This window comes from Kogia breviceps, chromosome 19 (assembly GCF_026419965.1).
Source record: "Kogia breviceps isolate mKogBre1 chromosome 19, mKogBre1 haplotype 1, whole genome shotgun sequence".
Taxonomy (NCBI): Eukaryota; Metazoa; Chordata; class Mammalia; order Artiodactyla; family Physeteridae; genus Kogia; species Kogia breviceps.
In genome coordinates, this window is record NC_081328.1 from 37,291,495 (window position 1) to 37,312,507 (window position 21,013).

General features: G+C 38.2%; 1 protein-coding gene across 5 annotated transcripts in view; it reads right to left on the reverse strand.

The window, feature by feature from the left end:
• The window catches only part of FBXL20 (F-box and leucine rich repeat protein 20), a 96,859-nt gene that overhangs the window by 13,533 nt on the left and 62,313 nt on the right, over positions 1-21,013 (reverse strand). For 3 of the 5 annotated variants that reach the window (XM_059046527.2, XM_059046526.2, XM_067020504.1), the window contains exons 4-9: positions 20,775-20,849; positions 19,241-19,335; positions 18,684-18,752; positions 4,379-4,474; positions 2,614-2,740; positions 1,268-1,342 (exon numbers count right to left, since the gene is read on the reverse strand). In XM_059046527.2, the coding sequence (XP_058902510.1) occupies positions 1,268-1,342; positions 2,614-2,740; positions 4,379-4,474; positions 18,684-18,752; positions 19,241-19,335; positions 20,775-20,849 (537 nt within the window). The remainder of the gene's footprint in view (positions 1-1,267; positions 1,343-2,613; positions 2,741-4,378; positions 4,475-18,683; positions 18,753-19,240; positions 19,336-20,774; positions 20,850-21,013) is intronic. The other 2 variants (XM_067020505.1, XM_067020506.1) reach the window with 1 other exon arrangement.

Sequence of the window (21,013 nt, forward strand, 5' to 3'; positions counted from 1 at the left end):
GAGGCAGATACAAGATCTGTAATGAGAATAAATTGATGAGGCATATACACATGTAGAAGTACCTTAAAAAAGTGCCACACAAATGTGACGTATAGTTATTACTAAACAAAGATAACAGAAGGGTAAAGGAAATGAAACTAAAATGGCAAACGGTAGGTATGGTATATATGTATTTATATGTATGTGTGTGTGTACGTACGTAACATATACACACACACATATACAGAGTGCACATGTGTATATTTATGTATGTATATAAATAAAATCTGAAGATGTGCAAGAACAGTTTTTTCCTATCACTGTAAGATGACGGTTTCGGGTTTACAATAGCTGTGTAAGATCTTTCTTTCAGGCCAAATATTTGTCTCATAAATGAAAGTAGGCAAATTCTGGTAGTTAGCAACTATGGAAATCAAAATATCATTCCTTTAACTCAGTCTCTAGGAGCCTCTGAAACAGATCACTATCAGCACCATCCCTTAAGGGCTGGAAGGGTAGGGTGCTTAAACTGCACAAAACGTGGCCCTGTATGTGTCACCTTTAAACTAAATAACCACTATGCTCTAAAGTTTCAGGTGACCAAACAAGAAGGGGACAGTATTAGACACAGAAGGCTTAGCAAAAACAAAGAAAACCCTCACCAACTTTTTTCATCGCTATGAGAGGCTCTCACTCCAAGACAAAACACATATGCAATTTTCAAGGCAAGAGGGAAAAGCTAAAGGTGTACTGTCAATGTTCTAGGATCCTGAATAGTTTCAGCAAATTCTCTGAGCAAAATTCAGGGGGTTTGGGATAGACACAAAAAAGCTGATAGTCCAAACAAGCCAAATGTGAACTACAAATACCACTTGAAAATAATTTAAAGGGTACATTTTGCTTGTCATCTGCTTATATCAATAATTCCCAATAGTCATTACTCCCTGATAGATGTTAGTCGGTATGACTGCAATTAATTTACCAAAAATATTTAAAATGCCAAAGTCTGTGAATAATTCACTTCTAAAGAGTAGAGTTTTCTTAAGTAGAAGAGAAAGGGGTGGAGCTACAGTTTAGCTTATTTGGAATTCTGTATAAGCTACCCTCTATCTCATCGATGTCAAAGCCCCTAGGGGCGAGTACTGTTGAGCATTTGAAAAATCATCTATGATTACTGCGTCCCCAGGGTTGAAGTAGACAAACTACTGGTCTTTATGACTGAAACTCTTACAATAATATTATTGAAATGAATTACTAATACAGAAGAGTTATGGGAAGAATTGCTTACTAAGCAAGTCTGCAGGTTCAAAGTCACCAGTTCAGGACAGTGTGCACCTATGTACTTGAGAGCTTCATCTTCTAGCTAGAAAGATTAAAAAGAGAGAAGAAATTATTACTGACATTGTTTAAAACCTTAAATTTTAAAGATTTAAGTGTGTACACATTCATCAGCACATTCTAAATATAGCCAACCAACTTTCAAAGGAACAAATGAACCAGAAACAATGAACTATGATCATATAAATGTGTAATTCAAATGATTAGTACAGTTATCAGTATTTGTTATCAGTTCTGACCACGTCAAATTCATATTATCACCAAGTCAAGGGAAACATAAAATAGACATTGCCTAATGTTTATGGAGTTTTCTTCTGATAAATTAAAGATGCCTTGCAGCATTTTGCTGAGGGATTTTGAAACTAAAATAACTTTCACATTGCCACACTCCCTGTAAAGTTTCTTAACAACAAACTTTTGGGAACAGGAGCTGAGAGAGAAGTCTGTAGTTTATCTACAGAAGATCAGTGCTATGCGTACAGTGCGGAGAACAGATGGCAAGTAATTGACTATAATGATGCATCCCAATCAATATTTTTCTGGATTCCATTAATAACCAGGAGCTCAAGGTGTTGTTTTAAGGCGGTCATACTTTCAAAGCTCTGTTTCAAACCGTGGAAATCCTCCTTTCATGGTGAAAGAATGAGGGCATTTTTTAATAGAATACAAGGCATGGTTTTAGCAACCATTAATAAAATAAGGTAGTAAGAGCCTAGCCCTACTTTGTCAGTCCCTTCTAAACCCACTCTTGATCATTTCCTTCCAGGTGTTGTTACCGTGTCAATTCCTTTTTTTCCACTGTAAAACACTGAGATATTAAAATTTTTAATGACAAAATACGTTGGATTTGTGATGTGACTGGCAGGAAATAAGCATCAACACTATAAAATGTAGGTTGCTATATACTTGGCACATTTAAGAAAAGCTCTTGGTAGTTAAACAACTAGTGGAAACTGCCAAGACTGCCTTCCTTGCCTATCCAGTTCAAGGTCTCAGGCAGTGACAACATGACAAGTTGTCTTTTCAGATTAAATTACATGAAACCCTTCTTGCCCGTGGCACCTGTTCCATATTATGATTTTTGTCTCCCCATCTTGCCTCCCCTCAAAAATTTACCTTTGGTCAGGCAGGTGTTAATTCTTCTATTTTTTTCACTCTAGGGAAAACCCTTTAATTTTTGGTAAGCATGGGTCTTTGGTCAGTAATACACAATATGTATCTCTCAAGCCAACATCTTGGGCTGCCCACCAAGTTCATGGTGCCTCTATCATTCACAAGTAAGACAGAGAGTATTACCTGTGTGCAGCCTTTTAAGAATAAGGCTTTAAGACCTCCACAGCCTCTCACTAGTGCTTGGATACCATCCTTGGTTACTTGGTCACACCAGGAAATGTTTAATTGCTCCAACAGTGGACATCCCTCACTTAGGATAAAACAAAATGAAACAAACATATGACTAAATCCAATTCCAAAGGCACCAAAGTCTCATTTTATTGGCCATCTAGTTGGGGACATATTTACTTAATGTAGATTTAGAATACAGGCAATTCTGTAACAAAAGGTGCATTATCAATGCTTGTGGTGTTCAAGTGGGACCACATCACCAGGAGGGCTAGCTCAAATCCACCTTAACTAACAAGCTCAAGCACAATGCTGTTTTTCAGATGCATTAGATTTTTATGGAGGTTTATACTTTTCAAAGTATATTCTTTTTGCACTTATCACAAATCTAACAGTCTCTATATAGGAAATGAAAATTAAGCGACTTGCTCAAGTTAACAGAGTAATTAATGAAGAGTCCGATTCAAACTCAAATTCTCTATCAAATAATTCAAGTACTTATCAAAGTAATAATGAGGCCATTTAAACTTTTATTTAAAAAATTACAAAGGATCTGTAAATGTTCTCTCTTGGGAAGTATCTAGAGTACGGTTTCCACAGGCTGAATTTAGAATATATTGTATTATTAGATCTCTGCCTTCTATCAAACACTAGCTTCATCTTTGATGTTTGATTTCACATTTAAACTATGGAAGAATCCCAAGTGCTATGGCATTCTTTGGAAAATACTTTTTTAAATTGTTTTATAAAATAAAGCCAGGGGATCTTGGTTCAAGTTCATTCTTCAACATTAATAGTGTGACTTCAGGCAAGTCACTTCGGGAAGCCTGACAGAACCTCTCTTAAACCAAGATTAGCAGTAGCCCTTCTATGTTATCCCCAAACTAATGCACTCATTTCTCCCATAGCACTTATCCCGCTGTAATACGACAACACATTTAGTTTTTTTTTTCTTCTACGAGACTCTGAGCAACGTAAGGGCAGCAACAATATCTTATTCAGTTACCTCCCATGGTTGAATCACAGTACCCAGCATTCAAAAATGTTTTAGATTTTCTTATCTGTAAAGTGTCTGTCCTATCTACCTCACAAGATTTCAAAATAAATGAGATCATTTATGTGAATTACTTATGAACTATAAACACTGTTATACTATCTTATTTATTATCCTACACCAGACTTAGATACATGTGTTCAGTGCTCATAAGGAAGGTATAGAAGGAGACACATTTTCAGATGACTTACACTCTACTTAACTAAATTTACATTTAGTCTTTTAATAGCTTAATACTTACTATTCATAAATGTAACTAATACATGGCACCACGATCTTTTATAAAAGGCTGATAAAAAAGTAAAAGTACAAAGACATTGGGCATTTCACCCTCCTTTTAAGATATATCTTTTTGTAATGTACTTTTAAAAAATACAGTAACATTAAAACAATGAAAACTTACTGAGCACTTACTATATATACAGAATCCTGCTAAGCACTTCATTCATGTATAAACTGTACTATTCTGTTCAGAAATCCTAGTTACCTCTATCGTTTCACCTGAATGTGTCCTGTAATTTGGGCAAGTAGGAAAACAAAAGATCTATTTTGAACTACAGTACGTATCTATAAAACATAGTTTCCTTCAATTCCAACTTTATTTTAGTTAATAAAAAAATAAGTATCTGTTCTGATTATTGGACATTCTTGTTGTAAGAAATTTACCTCAGAGCTTTTAGAGACATGTTTGTTATTGATGTACAGGAAGCCAAGTCAAGGTGCCTGAGTTTGGAACAGAACTTGCTAAGGCTAGTACATGTACTGAAAAATGGAAAAAGGAGAAAATAATGAATAAACAAATAAGAACACATCCTACTAAGGATATAAGTATGATATACCAATATCATACACAATTCTCAATAAACAAATAAGAACACATCCTTGGAATATCATACATGACTCTCACGTGTTACAAGAACTGTAAAATTTCCTTACCCCAAATAAAAGCAGTTATAAATCCAGGGACCTTTCACGCTGAGGAAGAGGCAGGTTCACAAAGGATAAAAAAAGCTGTGCTGTTTATGAGAATGTGCATGAGGGGAAGATGGTGCCTGATTCACATATGGAAATGTTAGTAGCTATTGACAGCAAACTACATTTGTGCTGATAAAGAGATCTACATGCATTTTGTAAATTCAGGAACACCAGAAAGCTAGCTAGTACCTGCCAGCAAGTGGTGAAACATGAAGCCCAAAACCTCTGTCTCTGCTCTTTCACTTAAATCTCTTTCTGCTCAGATAACCTTTTGCATGGCAGTAATGAAAAAATCGGATTTTTGCAAGGTATACAGAGGATGGACCAGTGTTGGGCTGAAACAAACTAAGTTATGTAAATTACTGCCTGCTTTCCTTTATGAATTCCTTAAAGACTCTTTTCCCACAGTGGTCAAGTTCCTCATTTAAAATTTTTTTTAATTACAGAAAATCTCAAATATACTCAAGAATTAATAACAGAGAATGCACATGTACCATAATTAAGCTTTGACATTTATCAATATTCTACTATTGCTATTTCATCTATTTTTCTCCTTTCTTTGTTCCAGTATTTTGCAGTGAATCCCAGACATATTATTTTACCTGTAAATATTTCAGGACATATTTCTAAATAAGGATTTTACTTCCTTAATGTCTGACACCCAGTCTGTGTTCAGGTTTCCTCAATTGCCTCATAAATGCCTTTGTCAAATTGCCTCTTATGGTTTTATTTTGCAATTTTGTAATGAACACTCTTTCTTGTGTTTGTTAACCATTCATCTCTTTCCTTGGTGAAATGTCTAGTGCTCAGGCCTTTTTTTTTTTTTTTTTAATTAATTAATTTTTTTGGCCACGCAGCACGGCATGCAGAACCTTAATTCTCCAACCAGGGATTGAACCCGTGCTCCCTGTCCCCTGCATAGGCAGGTGGACTCCCAACCACTGCGCCACCAGGGAAGCCCTCTCTATATATTCTTTTTTTTTTTTCTTTTGGCGATACGTGGGCCTCTCACTGTTGTGGCCTCTCCCATTGCAGAGCACAGGCTCCGGACGCGCAGGCTCAGCGGCCATGGCTCACGGGCCCAGCCGCTACGCGGCACGTGGGATCTTCCCAGACTGGGGCACAAATCCGCGTCCCCCGCATCGGCAGGCGGACTCCCAACCACTGCGCCACCAGGGAAGCCCTCGCTATATATTCTTGATACATACACATCTTCTTTAATTTCTCTCAGTAATGTTTTATGGTTTTCAGAGTAGAAATCTGGCATTTCTTTCGGATTTATGTTATCTGCCAAAAAAGACAGTTTTACTTCCTTCCTATTGGAATGCTTTTTTTTTTTTTTTTGTAAACTTATTGCATTGTCTAGAATACCCAGTAGAATGTTGAATAGAAACTCACTTTGCTCCTGACTTTAAGGTAAGGCATTCAGTCTCTCACCATTAGGTACACTGTTAGCAGTAGGAGGTTTTTCATGGAAGCTTTTGATCAGATTAAGGAACTCCCTTCTATTCCTAGGGTTTTGTTTTTTTTTTTTTTTTTTTTTTTTGCGTTACGCGGGCCTCTCACTGTTGTGGCCTCTCCCACTGCGGAGCACAGGCTCCAGATGCGCAGGCTCAGTGGCCATGGCTCACGGGCCCAGCTGCTCCACGGCATGTGGGATCTTCCCATGTGGAATCTTCCCGGACCAGGACACGAACCCGTGTCCCCTGCATTGGCAGGCGGACTCTCAACCACTGCGCCACCAGGGAAGCCCTCTATTCCTAGTTTGTTGAATTTTTTTTTTTGGCTGTGCCTGGAGGCTTACAGGATCTTACTTCCCCAACCAGGGACCGAACCGGGGCCCTGTCAGTGAAAGTGCTGAGTCCTAACCACTGGACTTCCAGGGAATTCCTTGTTTAAAATTTTGATCACGAATGAATGTTGCATTTTGTCACGTGCTTTTACTGTATCTAATGATGTATTAGTTATCTACTGTTGCATAGCAAATTACCTCAGAAATGAGCAGCTTGGGCTTCCCTGGTGGCGCAGTGGTTGAGAGTCTGCCCGCCGATGCAGGGGACACGGGTTCGTGCCCCGGTCCAGGAGGATCCCACATGCCGCGGAGCGGCTGGGCACGTGAGCCATGGCTGCTGAGCCTGCGCGTCCGGAGCCTGTGCTCCGCAACGGGAGAGACCAGCAGTGAGAGGCCCGCGTACGGCAAAAAAAAAAAAAAAAAAGAAATGAGCAGCTTAAAACAATAATTATCTATTATCTCATGGTTTTCATGGATCAGGAACATAGGCACAGGCAGCTTAGCAGGTTGACTCTGACTCCGCATCTCTCACAAGGCTACCATCAAGGTACTACTGGCCACAGCTGCAATCATCTCAAAGGTAACTAGGTACAGATTCCCTTCCAAGCTCATTTAGGCGGATGTTGGCAGACCTTAGACGATCTAATTCCAAGCTTACTCATTTGGTTTTTGATAGAATTCAGGTTCTTGCTGGCTGCTGGCCAGAGACCTCAGTTTCTTGTCACATGGACCTCTCCACAGAGCTACTCAGAACAGGGCGGCTTGCTTCCCCAGAGCTGGAGAAGAAAGTAGAGCAAGATAGAAGTCACAGTCTTTTTGTAACCTAATCTCCAAAGAGATATCCAATCTCTTTTGCAGTATTCTATTGTTAGAAATGAGTCACTAGGTCCAGTCCACGCTCAAGGGGAAAAGATTACACAAAGGTGCAAATATGAGGAGGTAGGGATTATTTGGGGGTCATTTTAGAGGCTGCCTATCATAGTGAGATGATCATGTGGTTTCTGTCCTTTATTCCAGAGGGCAGTAAATCTCACCAGTTGCCTTTTTTTTTTTTTTTTTTTTTTTGTTGCGGTACGAGGGCCTCTCACTGTTGTGGCCTCTTCCGTTGCGGAGCACAGGCTCCGGACGCACAGGCCCAGCGGCCATGGCTCACGGGCCCAGATGCTCCGCGGCATGTGGGATCTTCCCGGACCGGGGCATGAACCCGTGTCCTCTGCATCGGCAGGTGGGCTCTCAACCACTGCGCCACCAGGGAAGCCCGCAGCTGCCTATTTTTATATGGCCACAAGTCAAGAATGGTTTTGTCATTTTTAAATGGTTGAAAGAAAATCAAAAGAACATACTATTTTTTGACATGTGAAAAGTTAATGAAATTAAAATCTCAGCACCATGCAATAAAGTTTTATTGGAGCACAGCCATGTTCATTTGTTTATGTATTGTCTGTGGCCACTTTGTAAAACACTGGCAATGTTTGTAAAACACTGGCACAGTTGAGTAGCTGTGACAGAGACCATATGGCCAACAAAGCCTAAAATATTTCCTTATCCAGCCCCATATAGAAAAAGTTTGTTGATCTCTGCTTTATTCTACTAATTATTATGAACTATTACATTAACTGATTTTCAGACATTATACCACACTTGTATTTCTGGGATAAATCCCACTTGGTTAAGATCCAACCCTTTTATATGTTGCTGGATTCAGTTTGCTAAAATTTTGTTAAGTATTTCAGCATCTCTGTTCCTGAGGAATACAGCAGATTTCCTTTTATTGTGATATCTTTGTTTGGCTTTGACATCAGATATTTTTGGTATCAGAAAAATATTGGCTGGAGAGAACAAGTTATGAAGTATTTCTTCTTTTACTTTATGAGTGAGTTTGAGTATTGGTGTTATTTCTTCTTTAAATATTTGATGGACTCACCAGTGAAGTCATCTGGGCCTGGGCTTTTTTTGTGGGACAATTTTGAATTACTGAATTTACTTGCTATAGATCTATTCAGATTGTCTATTTTTCTGTTGAGTCAAATTTGGCAATCTGTGCCTTCTCAGGAATTTGTCCATTTCACCTAGGTTGTCCGATTTGTTAGTATGAAGTTATTTATGGTATTACCTGATAAACATTTCACCTGTCTTTTGGCTAAAGTACTTAGTTCTCTCCTTCATTCCTGCTTTTGATAATATGAGTCTTTTCTCTTATTTTCTTGGTCTAGGTTTGTCAATTTAAAAAACTTTTTTCAATGAACCAGCTCTTGGTTTCATTGATTTTATTACTGTTTTTGTTTCTTATTTCTCTGATATCCAATCTAATCTTTATTTTTTCCTTCTTTTTGCTTTGGGCTTTGCCCTTCTTTCTATTTTCTTAAAGTTGAAGGTTGTTACTGATTTGAGCTTTCTTTCTTTCCTCTTTTGTGATATAGGAATGCAGAGTTGTATCATTACCTTGGCTGAATCACATAAATTTTGGTAGCTTTTCATTTTCATTCAGTTCAAAATTATTTAGAAGCACGATGCTGAATTTCCAAATACTTGAGCTTTTCCCACATTTTGTTCTGTCATGAATCTTTAGTTTAATTCTCTAGTTCTGGTCAGAGAACATATTTTTTTTTTTTTTTTTGCGGTACGCGGGCCTCTCACTGCTGTGGCCTCTCCCATTGCGGAGCACAGGCTCCGGACGCGTAGGCTCAGCGGCCATGGTTCACAGGCCCAGCCGCTCCGCGGCATGTGGGATCCTCCCGGACCAGGGCACGAACCCTTGTCCCTTGCATTGGCAGGCGGACTCTCAACCACTGCGCCACCAGGGAAGCCCCAGAGAACATATTTTGAATGATTTTAATCTTCTTAAATTGATTAAGATTTGTTTAGTGGCCCAATCTATGCTCTATCCTGGAGAATGTTCCAGTATGTTTGTAAAGAATGTTTATTCTGTAATCATTGGGTGGAGTGTTCTATCTGCATAATATGCATTTTTCCATCTGTTTACTTTCAACCTATTTGCGTCTTTGAATCTAAAGCATGTCTCTTGTAGACAGCACATAGTTGCGTCTTGCTTTTTTTTTTTGGCTGCATTGGGTCTTCATTGCTGTGAGCAGGCTTTCTCTAGTTGTGGTGAGCGGGGTCTACTCTTCATTGTGGTGCATGGGCTTCTCATTGTGGTGGCTTCTCTAGTTGTGGGCCACCGGCTCTAGGCACACGGGCTTCAGTAGTTATGGCACACGGGCTCAGTAGTTGTGTTGTGGGCTCTACAGCGCAGGCTCAGTAGTTGTGGCGCACGGGCTTGGCTGCTCTGTGGCATGTGGGATCTTCCCAGACCAGAGCTTGAACCCACATCCCCTGCATTGGCAGGTGGATTCTTAACCACTGCGCCACCAGGCAAGCCCCAGGTGTTGCTTTTTAATCCATATTGATAATCTGTCTTTTGGGTGAAGAGTTCAGTCTGTCTACATTTAATAAAATTATTGATATGGTTGGATTTTCTCTCCTATTTTGCAATCCTTTTCTATTTGCCTCATGCTTTTTTCGAGTTTGTTTTTCTGTGTCCTTTACTGTTTTCTTATTTTAAGTGTACTGTTTCAATTCCTCTGTTGACTTTTTACCTTTTTTTTCTAATTATTTTCTTATAGTCTGCTCATGGAATACAATATGTATCTTAATTTACCACAATCTATTTCAAAACAATAACTTAGGGACTTCCCTGGTGGTCCAGTGGTAAAGAATCTGCCTTCTAATGCAGGGGATGCAGGTTCGATCCCTGGTCGGGGAACTAAGATCTCACATGCCACGGGGCAACTACGCCCACGTGTCACAACTACTGAGCCCATGAGCCTCAACTAGAGAGCCTGTGTGCCACAAAATACAGAGCCCACGTGCTCTGGAACCCACACCCCACAACTAGAGAGAGAAAAAAAACAACCAGCACACCACAACGAAAGATCCTGCACACCTTAACAAAGATCCTGCGTGCCACAACTAAGACCTGACACAGCCAAAAAGATAAAATAAACAAACCAACCAATAACTTAATTCTCATAAAGCACAAGCATTTTGCTCCAATACATAATGGTTCCCTCCTCTCTCCTTTGTGCTATTATTTTCATATGTTCAAATATATTTCATATATTACTTCTATATATATATTATAGACCTAACAATACAATGTTATAATGATTGCTTTATACAATCTTCTATTTTCTAAAGAAGTTAAGAGAGGATATGAAAAAATTAGAGTCTTAGATTTACCCACATATTTACCATTTCTGATGCTTTTCATTTACCAATTCCTATGGATCCGAGTTACTGTCTGGTATTTATTTCCTTTCATCCAGAAGGGTTTCCTTTACTATTTCTTGCCAGGCATATTTACTAGTGACAAATTCTCTCCCTTTTTGATTATCTGGGAATGTCATTATTTTGCCTACATTTACAGAGGACAGTTTTGCTAGATACAGAATTCTTGTTTTTTTCCTTTCAGCACAATGAATATGTCACATGGCTCTGGTTTCCGTTATTTCTGATTAGGTCACCCATTAATAAAATACTTCTTTTGTATACATGAGTGTTTTCCTTTTGCTGCTGTCAAAAATTTCTGTGTTCAGTTTTCAACAGTTTGGCCCTAACATATCTAGGTATGGATATTTTTATCCTTCTTGGGGTTCACTGAACTTCTTAGATCTGTAGATTAATGTTTTTCATCAAATTTGGGAGGCTTTCTGCCATTAATTTCTCACTTCTTTTTTTTCCCTGCCTCTTTCTATCTTGTCTGGGATTCATTCGCATTCTATTCTTGATGTTGTTCCACAGGTCTCTGAGGCTCTGTCCATTTTTCTTTAATCTTTCTGTTCTTCAGATTGGATGGATAATTGCTACAGATCTCTAAATTTATTTTTATCTTTAAAAATATTTATTTATTTATTTTTGGCTGCATTGGGTCTTCATACAATACAGTACTGTTAACTGTAGTCATCATGCTATATATGTTTTAGATACTGTATTTCCAATTCCAGAATTTCCATTTGGCTCATATTTTATAATTTCTTTTAATTGATATTCTCTATTTAACAAGTTATTATTATCGTACTTCATTGCTGCGCAAGGGCTTTTCTCTAGTTGTGGCGAGTGGGGGCTACTCTTTGTTGCGGTGCGTGGGCTTCTCATCGCGGTGGCCTTTCTTGTTGTGGAGCACAGGCTCTAGGCACGTGGGCTTCAGTAGTTGTGGCACGTGGGCTCAGTAGCTGTGGCTCATGGGCTTCGCTGCTCCGTGGAATGTGGACTCTTCCTGGACCAGGGATTGAACCCGTGTCCCCTGCATTGGCAGGCGGACTCTTAACCACTGCGCCACCAGGGAAGCCCTACAGATCTCTAAATTTATTGATTGATTACCTGTTTTTCTGGGGTTTTTTTTTCCCCCTAGCTTTACTGACATGCAATTGACATATAACATTATGTAAGTTTAAGGTATACAGTGTCATGACTTGATACACATATGTGTTGTGGAATGTTTACCACAAGGTTAGTTAACACACTGTTTACTTCACATAAATACCATTTTGTTGTTGCTCCAGTGAAAACATTTAAAATATACTCTCAAGTATACAATACAGTACTGTTAACTATAGTCATCATGCTATATATGTTTTAGATACTGTATTTCCAATTCCAGAATTTCCATTTGGCTCATATTTTACAATTTCTTTTAATTGATATTCTCTATTTAACAAGTTATTATTATCATACTTTCCTTTTGAAAACTGGGTATATAATTAACATGTAACATTATATTAGTTTTAGGTGTACAACAAAATGATTCAATATACACATATATTACAAAATGATTACCACAATAAGTCCATCCATTACTATGCATAGCTCCAATTTTTTTTTCTTGTGATGAAAACTTAAATTTCTTTCTTTCTTTCTTTCTGGCTGCATTGGGTCTTTGTTGCTGCACACGGGCTTCTCATTGCAGTGGCTTCTCTTGTTGCGGAGCACAGGCTCTAGGCGCACGGGCTTCAGTAGTTGTGGCTCTCGGGGTCTAGGGCTCAGGCTCAGTAGTTGTGGTGCACAGGCTTAGTTGCTCTGCGGCATGTGGGATCTTCCTGGAGCAGGGCTCGAACCCGTGTCCCCTGCATTGGCAGGCGAATTCTTAACCACTGCTCCACCAGGGAAGTCCATGAAAACTTTTAAGACCTACTTTCCTTTAATTTTTAGAAATCTGATTTCAGTGTCCGTAACGTGCACATATTTTTATTAAGTTTATCCTTAAGTATTTTACGTTCTTGGATGTTACCACTAATGTTGCTATATTTAAATTTTCATTTTCCATTTGTTCGTTGATAGTTTACAGATACAGAATTAATTTTTGCATATTGGCCATGTTTCCTGTGAACTTGCTAGAACCCTATTATGCCATTTAAAAATTATTTTCTAATCTGTATGACCCCACTTTTTCTTCCCTTATTGTACTAGGTGGACTTCCAGTACAATGTTGAATAGATGTAGTAGACCTAATATCCATGCTTTGACCTTAGGGGGAGGTGTTCAGTATTTTATGACTAAATACAATGTTAAAATTAGGTTTTTCACATATACAATTTATCAGGTTGAGGAAGTTACCTTCTCCTAGTTTGTTTAGAGATTTTATCATTAATGAGTGTTCAATTTTGTAAAATGCTTTTTCTGGATTTATTGAGATGATCATGTGATTTTTCTTCTTTGATCTGTTGGAACTTAATAACACTGAGTGATTTTGCATGTTAAAACAAAGCCTTACATTTCCGAGATAAATCCAAATTATTATGATTTATTACCCTTTTCATATGTTGCTGGGTTCAATTTGATTATATTTTGTTACGGATTTTTACATGTGCATGTGGGATATTGGCCAGTAGTTTCCTTTTCCTGTAATTTTTATTTTATTTTTGATATCATGGTAATGATGATCTCACATAATGAGTTAGAAAGTTTTCCCTCCTCCTCTATTTTTTTGAAAGATTATTCCTTTCTAAAATATTCGATAGAATTCAGTACTGTCCAAGCCTAGAGGTTTTTGTTTTTGTTTTTATTTTTTGGTGGTAAGGTTTTTAATCACTGATCCAGTTTATAAAGATATAAGGCTATTCAGATTTTCTATTTCTTTACAGTTTTGGTAATTTGTGTCTTTCAAGGAAATTATCTATTTCATCTAAGCTATCAAATTTATTGGCATAAAACTGCTCATAACATCCTCTTATTAACCTTTGAATCTGTGTAGAAACTTTAGTGATATTTCTTTTTACATTCTTGGTACTGGTGATTTGTGTCTTCTTTCTTGACTAATCTCGACAGAGGTCGATCAAGTTTATTGATTTTATTTCAAAGAAACAGCTTCTGGTTTCATGGATTTTTCTCTACTTTATGCCCATTTTTTATTTCATTGATTTCCACCATTATCTTTTTTATTTCCTTCCTTTTACTTATTGTAGATTTACTTTTCTTTTTCTAGTTTTCAAAGGTGGAAGATTTGATTTTAAACCTTTCTTTTAAGATAAGCATTTACAGGACTTCCCTGGTGGTGCAGTGGTTAAGAATCCACCTGCCAATGCAGGGGACATGGGTTCGAGCCCTGGTCCGGGAAGATCCCACATGACGCAGAGCAACTAAGCCCGTGTGCCACAACTACTGAGCCCATGTGCCACAACTACTGAAGCCTGTGTGCCTAGAGCCGTGCTCCACAACAAGAGAAGCCACTGCAATGAGAAGCCCGCACACCGCAACGAAGAGTAGTCCCCGCTCGCTGCAACTAGAGAAAGCCTGTGTGCAGCAAAGAAGACCCAACGCAGCCACAAAAAAAAGAAAAAGATAAGCATTCACAGCTATACATTTTGCTCTAAGCACTGCCTTCAATGCATTCCACAAGATTCGAATGTTGTGTTGCCACTATCACACAGCGACACTTATTTTGTAATTTTCTTTGTAATTTATTCCTTGACTCATGGATTATTCAGAAGGGTGATATTTAATTTTCAAAATTTCCAGATATGTGCTATTTGATTTCTACTTTAGTTCTGTTGAGGCCATAGAATACACTCAATATGATCTCGACCATTCTAAATTTATGGAAATTTGTTTTATGGCAGATTATTTGGTATATCTTATTGAATATCCCAGTAATGAAAAGCATGCTTTCTGGTACAGCATTCTATATCACTTAGGACAAGTTCACTGATAGTGTTGCTCAAGTCTTCTATAGCTTTTCCATTTTCTTTTTTTTTTTTTTTGTCTACTTGTTTTATCTTTACTGAAAGAGGACGGTACTATTTAATATCTTTCCACCTACTCTTCCTCCTGAAGTTTACATCATCTGATATTAATAACCACTCGAACTTTCCTGTGATTAGTGTTTGTGATAGTGTATCTTTTTCAATCCTTCTACTCTTTTTTTGGGGGGGGGTATGTCACACGGCATGTGGGATCTTAGTTCCCCAAACCATCACCCCCTGCAGTGGAAGCACACAGTCTTAACCATTGGGTCTCCAGGGAAGTCTCCCATCCTTTTACTCTTTTTTTTTTAAGAGAAATTTTCTTTTCTTAAAATAATTATTAAATTTTGGCTGCACTGGGTCTTTGTTGCAGTGTGCGGGCTCTTCATTGTGCACGGGCTCTATAGCAATGGGCACAGTGGTTGCAGCACATGAGCTTAGTTGCCCCACGGCATGTGGGATCTTAGTTCCCCAACCAGGGATCAAACCCAGGCCCCCTGGCATTGGCAGTGTGGAGTCTTAACCACTGCACCACCAGGCAAGTCCCTCCCCATCCTTTTGCTCTTAATCTCCATATTATCTTTAAGTTTTCTTGAATTCTTGAGCATATTTGTAATTGCTATTTTTAAACGTTTTATTGGTCAATTTTATAAACTGTCCCTTCTGGTTCTATTTCGATTGCCTAGTTTTTCTTCTGGTATCATTTCCTGCTTCTTTGCATGTATTGTAATATTTGATGGAATGCTGGAAATTCTGTATGCTACATGGCTGAGCATCTAGATTTTGTCTCTCTTTAAAGAATGTTGAGTTTTGATTTAGCAGGCAGTTAAATTAGTTATGAATCAATTTGATCCTAAATTTTTTCCTTTTAGCCTTTTTTAGGGCTGGTCTAGTTTAGCTCCACTACCAAGGTGTGACCTTTCTGAAGTCTCTATTAAATGTCCCAAGGTGTTCAATGAGCTTTCTCCGTTTTGGATAGTCAGAACTTCTCCCAACCTTATTTAAGCTCTGGCAATTCTTCAGTTCAGTTTCCCAGTAATTGTTCTTTCCTTATTAGATGTTCTTTGCCCAGCTTTGTGGGGTCTCAGTATGCGCATATATAGTTTACTATTCAGCCAAATTTGTGTAGATTTCTGTAGCTCTTTTTTGAGTAGCTCCCCGCTCTCCAGACGCATATTTAGCCATGCTGGTCTCCCTGAACTTTGATCTCTTTCTCTTCAAATCAGCCAGAACTTTGTGCTGTGCTTGGGTTCCTTCTCCTTGTGTCATTATCTCGAAAATGCCACCAAGCAGCAAGCCAGGGCAATCATAAGGCTCACCTCATTTGTTTCTCAGTCCTGCTCTGCATGTTGTCCAACGTCTAATACTGCTTGTTTTCTATGTTTTGTACAGTTTTAGAGTTGTTTACAGCAGGAGGGCCATGACTGTAATAATCAGAAGCAGAAGTCTCCACCTTTGATTTTAAAGTTTGTATCTTTTTTTTTTTTTTTGGCGGTACGCGGGCCTCTCACTGCTGTGGCCTCTCCCGTTGGGGAGCACAGGCTCCAGACGCACAGGCTCAGCGGCCATGGCTCACGGGCCCAGCCGCTCCGCAGCACGTGGGATCCTCCCGGACCGGGGCACGAACCCGTGTCCCCTGCGTCGGCAGGCGGACTCTCAACCACTGCGCCACCAGGGAAGCCTGTTTGTATCTTTTTAAACTATGTTTAATATACACTAAGTCCCCTACATACGAAACTTCAAGTTGCAAACTTTCAAAGATGTAAACGTGTGTTACATCAATGTCAGGCGTGAGTGAAACTGCAGCTGGCCCTCCATCTCCCACTGCTGACGATCCTTCAGCTCTACCATCTTCCACCTCCTCTCCCCTCCTCCAGTCAGTAACTCTTCTTGCTTGTTCATTTGATGCCAGCCTCTGTATGCCAGCTGTTGTACTGTACTACTGTACTTTTCAAGGCACTGTACTGTAAGATTAAAAATGTTTTCTTTATTTTTTGTGGTTTTTTAAATGTATTATTTGTGTGAAAAGTATTATAAATCTATACTGTACAGTACTACATAGCTGATTGTGTCAGTTGGGTACCTAGGCTAACTTTGTTGGACTTACAAACAAACTGAACTTAAGAACATGCTCTTGGAACGGAACTCGTCTGCATGTAGGGGACTTACTGTATTTCTAAAGTCACTAGAACATGCAAAATTCTGAACATTAACCAGTGCTTATTTGATAATTTTAAGATATTATAGGGTTTTTTTTTAATAGGAGTGGTAAAGTTAATGCGCTTATGTTAAAAGCTTTTGTCTTTCAGAAATGCATATTTTAGAAATGCATATTTACAGATTAAATAATACAGTGTCCAGGGCTTTTTTCAAAATAAGATAAAATGAGTAAGATAAAAGGGCAGGGGTATAGAAAAAACAAGACTAGCCATAAAGTGACAAGTTCTCAGTTATCAATTTGAAGCTGGGTGAAAGGTTCACTATACTATTTTGTCCAGATTGGCATATATTTAAATTTTTCATAAGAAATCAAAAGTCAGTAGAAGTAATATCTGTGTGGTTATACCTCCAACTTGATATGGATCAGTTCATGTGTTCTATTTTGTTTTCAATTTTTAGGGACTTCTTTTTTTCTTTTTTGACTTAACCCATGTTTCAATTATACAAAATATTTACATTTAATTTTAAAGTAAAATTACAAAACATGATACTTCAGAGGTCTCCCTTTCATTCTTGTCTCTTCATGTTTTTTCTCTCCCCATAAGTAACCATTTTATTCATTTCTGATGATTTTTCCATTGTTTCTTTTGAAAATATAAATCCTCAGATACTTTCTTGAATTAAAAGTTAACAAGTTGTGGGACTTCTCTGGCGGCACAGTGGTTAAAGAGTCCGCCTGCCAGTGCAGGGGACACGAGTTCAATTCCTGATCTGGGAAGAGCCCACATGCTGCAGAACAACTAAGCCAGTGTGCCACAACTACTGAGCCTGAGCTCTAGAGCCCATGAGCCACAACTACTGAGCCCATGTGCCACAACTACTGAAGCCGGCCCGTGCTCCATAACAAGAGAAGCCACCGCAATGGGAAGCCTGCACACTGCAACGGAGAGTCGCCCCCACTCGCTGCAACTAGAGAAAGCCTGCGTGCAGCAACAAGACCCAATGCAGCCAAAAATAAGTAAAATAAAATAATTAAAAAACAAAAAAGTTAACCAGTTGTAACCTCAAAGAAAGCAATAAAATAAACAATGTGTACCCTGTGCTTGGAGTGTCTTCTACTTTCCCTCATTCAAGCAATTCTAAAGAGCGCATCTCTTTCATGAGGCCTTTTTGAAAAACAGGAGGATCCACTGACTAAGCCTGGCCACTCCCTGTGTAAACATCTTCTTCACCTTCCAATAGGCAACAATTTCCCTACATAATATTTAAATGTTATCTGATACATGTTATTACCAATAGATCCTTAGGCTGAATGTTTTTTATGTCTACCTTCTATGTCTATGGGGTCTGTGACAGTAAACTCTGAAGGATGGAGGATTATGCTTTCTTTCTTTTATATGGTGACTGATACAAGACACTGTACGTTTAAAGAGTTATTTAATAAACGCTCTCTGTATTGATTACTCTAAGCTGTATTTAAGATTTTACATCTTTTTATAGAATTACCTGTTCATGTGTCTTTTGAATGATAGCTACTAGTGTCTTCTTGAAATATAAGTAGTCCTATATTAGTATTCCCTACTGCACATTCACTGACTACACTTTTTTAAGTTTTCTTTTAAATACCAAAACAGAATTTGAGCCAAATTCTAAAATAAGTATCTTATTCCATTTCTAAATTTAAACATCTTTCCTCTATAAAACCAAAATGAAATTTGCTAAATATATTTAGTAGTCTGCATTAAAAGCTAGTATAGGCAGGACACAAGAGGCTATGACTAACCCTTCTAAAACATAAAATACTTACGCATCTGTAGTCTTTGTACACCCATTGAGATTCAGTACTTCAATGTTCCTACAGTTTTGTGCAAAGGTCCTTTACAGGAAAGAAACAAAGTAAAGGGTTTGAGGTAAAACGGGCACATTAAAAAAATAATAGAAGATACCAATAGTGGTAATAATGGATATTACTGGTACAAAATGGTACAAAAAGTTGTTCACAATTATGAATAAATTACTTTTCAACCATAAACTTTTAAACACCAATCTTTTTGTCAACCAAAGTTAAAATTATCCTAACTTCGAGTAAACAAACTCAAAAAAATCTACTCAAGGCTCCAAACGAACCATTTATAATATGGGGAATCTGGCTTTTTGAGGGGAGCACATGTTCTTGTTTTATTCTCAAAACCACATATCCCACTACTGGATATTTATGTTAGAAGCAGTGAACGTGTATTGGGGTTCAGAATAGCTTAGGAATGTGAAAACTATTCCAGCCTTTTCTGGGTGAGATAGTGCTGTGTTCGATGTTGTTCTTCACCTCAGTCAAGAAGATCAGTTAATCGAAAGCTATGTTTTTACCTTAATGCATTGTCTCCTACTCCGAGACACCCACGAAGACTTAACTTTCGTAAAAAGCCCCCACACCTTTTTGAAATATTCTCCACTACCCGGCCCTGTGAAAAAAGAAGACAGGTATACAAAAAAGATAAGCCACCACATTGTTTTTGAAAAGACCACATCCTCGTTTTTTTAAGAGACTTCTACTCGTTTTAAAGACCTAATTAAATCAATATGAAATTTTCAACTTACTGGGAGAAAGCTTTCCTGATTAACCCAGCTACTTGAAACATACCTAAACCCTATATTGTTATTTACTTTGTTCCTCTTGTAAGATACTCTGTATTTGAGGAAATGGTGCTCTGTAGTTCTCTTATGCCACTACATCAATGTAGATTCCCCTCCTGCAGCCACAGGACGTTAACTGTCTATTATTTCTGTGTATTTGCTATAGTACTCTAAATACAGCAGAGACTCAATGAACACTTCACAAAAGCTTGCTGAATGATTGTGTAGGCCAGGCTGCTTTAAACATTTACATCCATGAAGATCAGAGAATTGTGAAAAACAGAAAAATCCAGCATGTCGGTGGGTATCATTTTAAAAGTACTTTATGGGACTTCCCTGGCGGTCCAATGGTTAAGACTTCGCTTTCCAATGCAAGGGGTGTGGGTTTGATCCCTGGTTGGGGAGCTAAGATCCCACATGCCTCGTGGCCAAAAAACCAAAACATAAAACAGAAGCAATATGGTAACAAATTCAATAAAGACTTTAAAAAAATATTAAAAAATAAAAGTACTTTATGAAGATAATGTAAAGTTCATGCGAGGTTTTTCTAACTTCTTACATGGATTCTCAAGACCACTAAGTTCCACTAGAACTTAAAAAAAAAAAAAAACCAACAGAAAAAAAAGCTAAATCTAAATCTTATTTAATCCTTATAACACAGTGAGGAAGCTATTATTTCCAGTCTCCAGATGAGAAAACCAAGGACCACAGAGCTCAAATTCAGGTTAAAATAATTTAAGCTTAAGCCATTCTTCTCTATTTTAGAGAAAACAGGCAATACTAAGAGATAAAATATGGGGGAGAAGTGAGAAGGGAAAAAATCTCTCCCCAACAAAAGTAATCCAATTCATTCTCTACAAAAACTATCTATAGGCTCCCCCAGAACCCAAAATGCTCATCAAGAAGAATTTATGCAAATATCATGCCCCAATAAATTAACTCCACTTATTTTCAAATAAACAAATATGAAAAGACTTCCTTAAAAAGAGCAAAGGTTCACATTTCCACCACAAAAATAAAAACAACAATTTCTCAGTCCTATTAATACTAAATAACTTAGTATTATTTCAGTAAAATAATTCTGCCCATTCTCAAAAACTGAACCAGTTCTTGGGAAAATTGCAGGCTCCTATGAAGTTCAGATGAGCTGAAATGAACAGTCTCTCTCCCCAGGGAAAGGAGATTTACATGGTTGGGGCTAATCTGTCCTCTATGCTGCAACTTCATTCTAACGAGAGAGATGGGGCCACACACCACACAGTCATACCTCGATATCCCTCTGGAAATCAAACAGGTCAATTCGCTGCCAGTTACTGCCATCCAGAGCCAGAACATTCCAGGCCTATTTTGAAGAAGAAGAGACAGAATGAACAGAAGCTGAAATGAAGGGGAAAAGCCAGCAAAATTCAACTTCACAATTCAACCTACTAATGATTGAAACTGACCAAAAAATTTCTTAGCAACTCCACCATTAACTCCCCAAAAGTCAGTCTTATTTCTGATTCA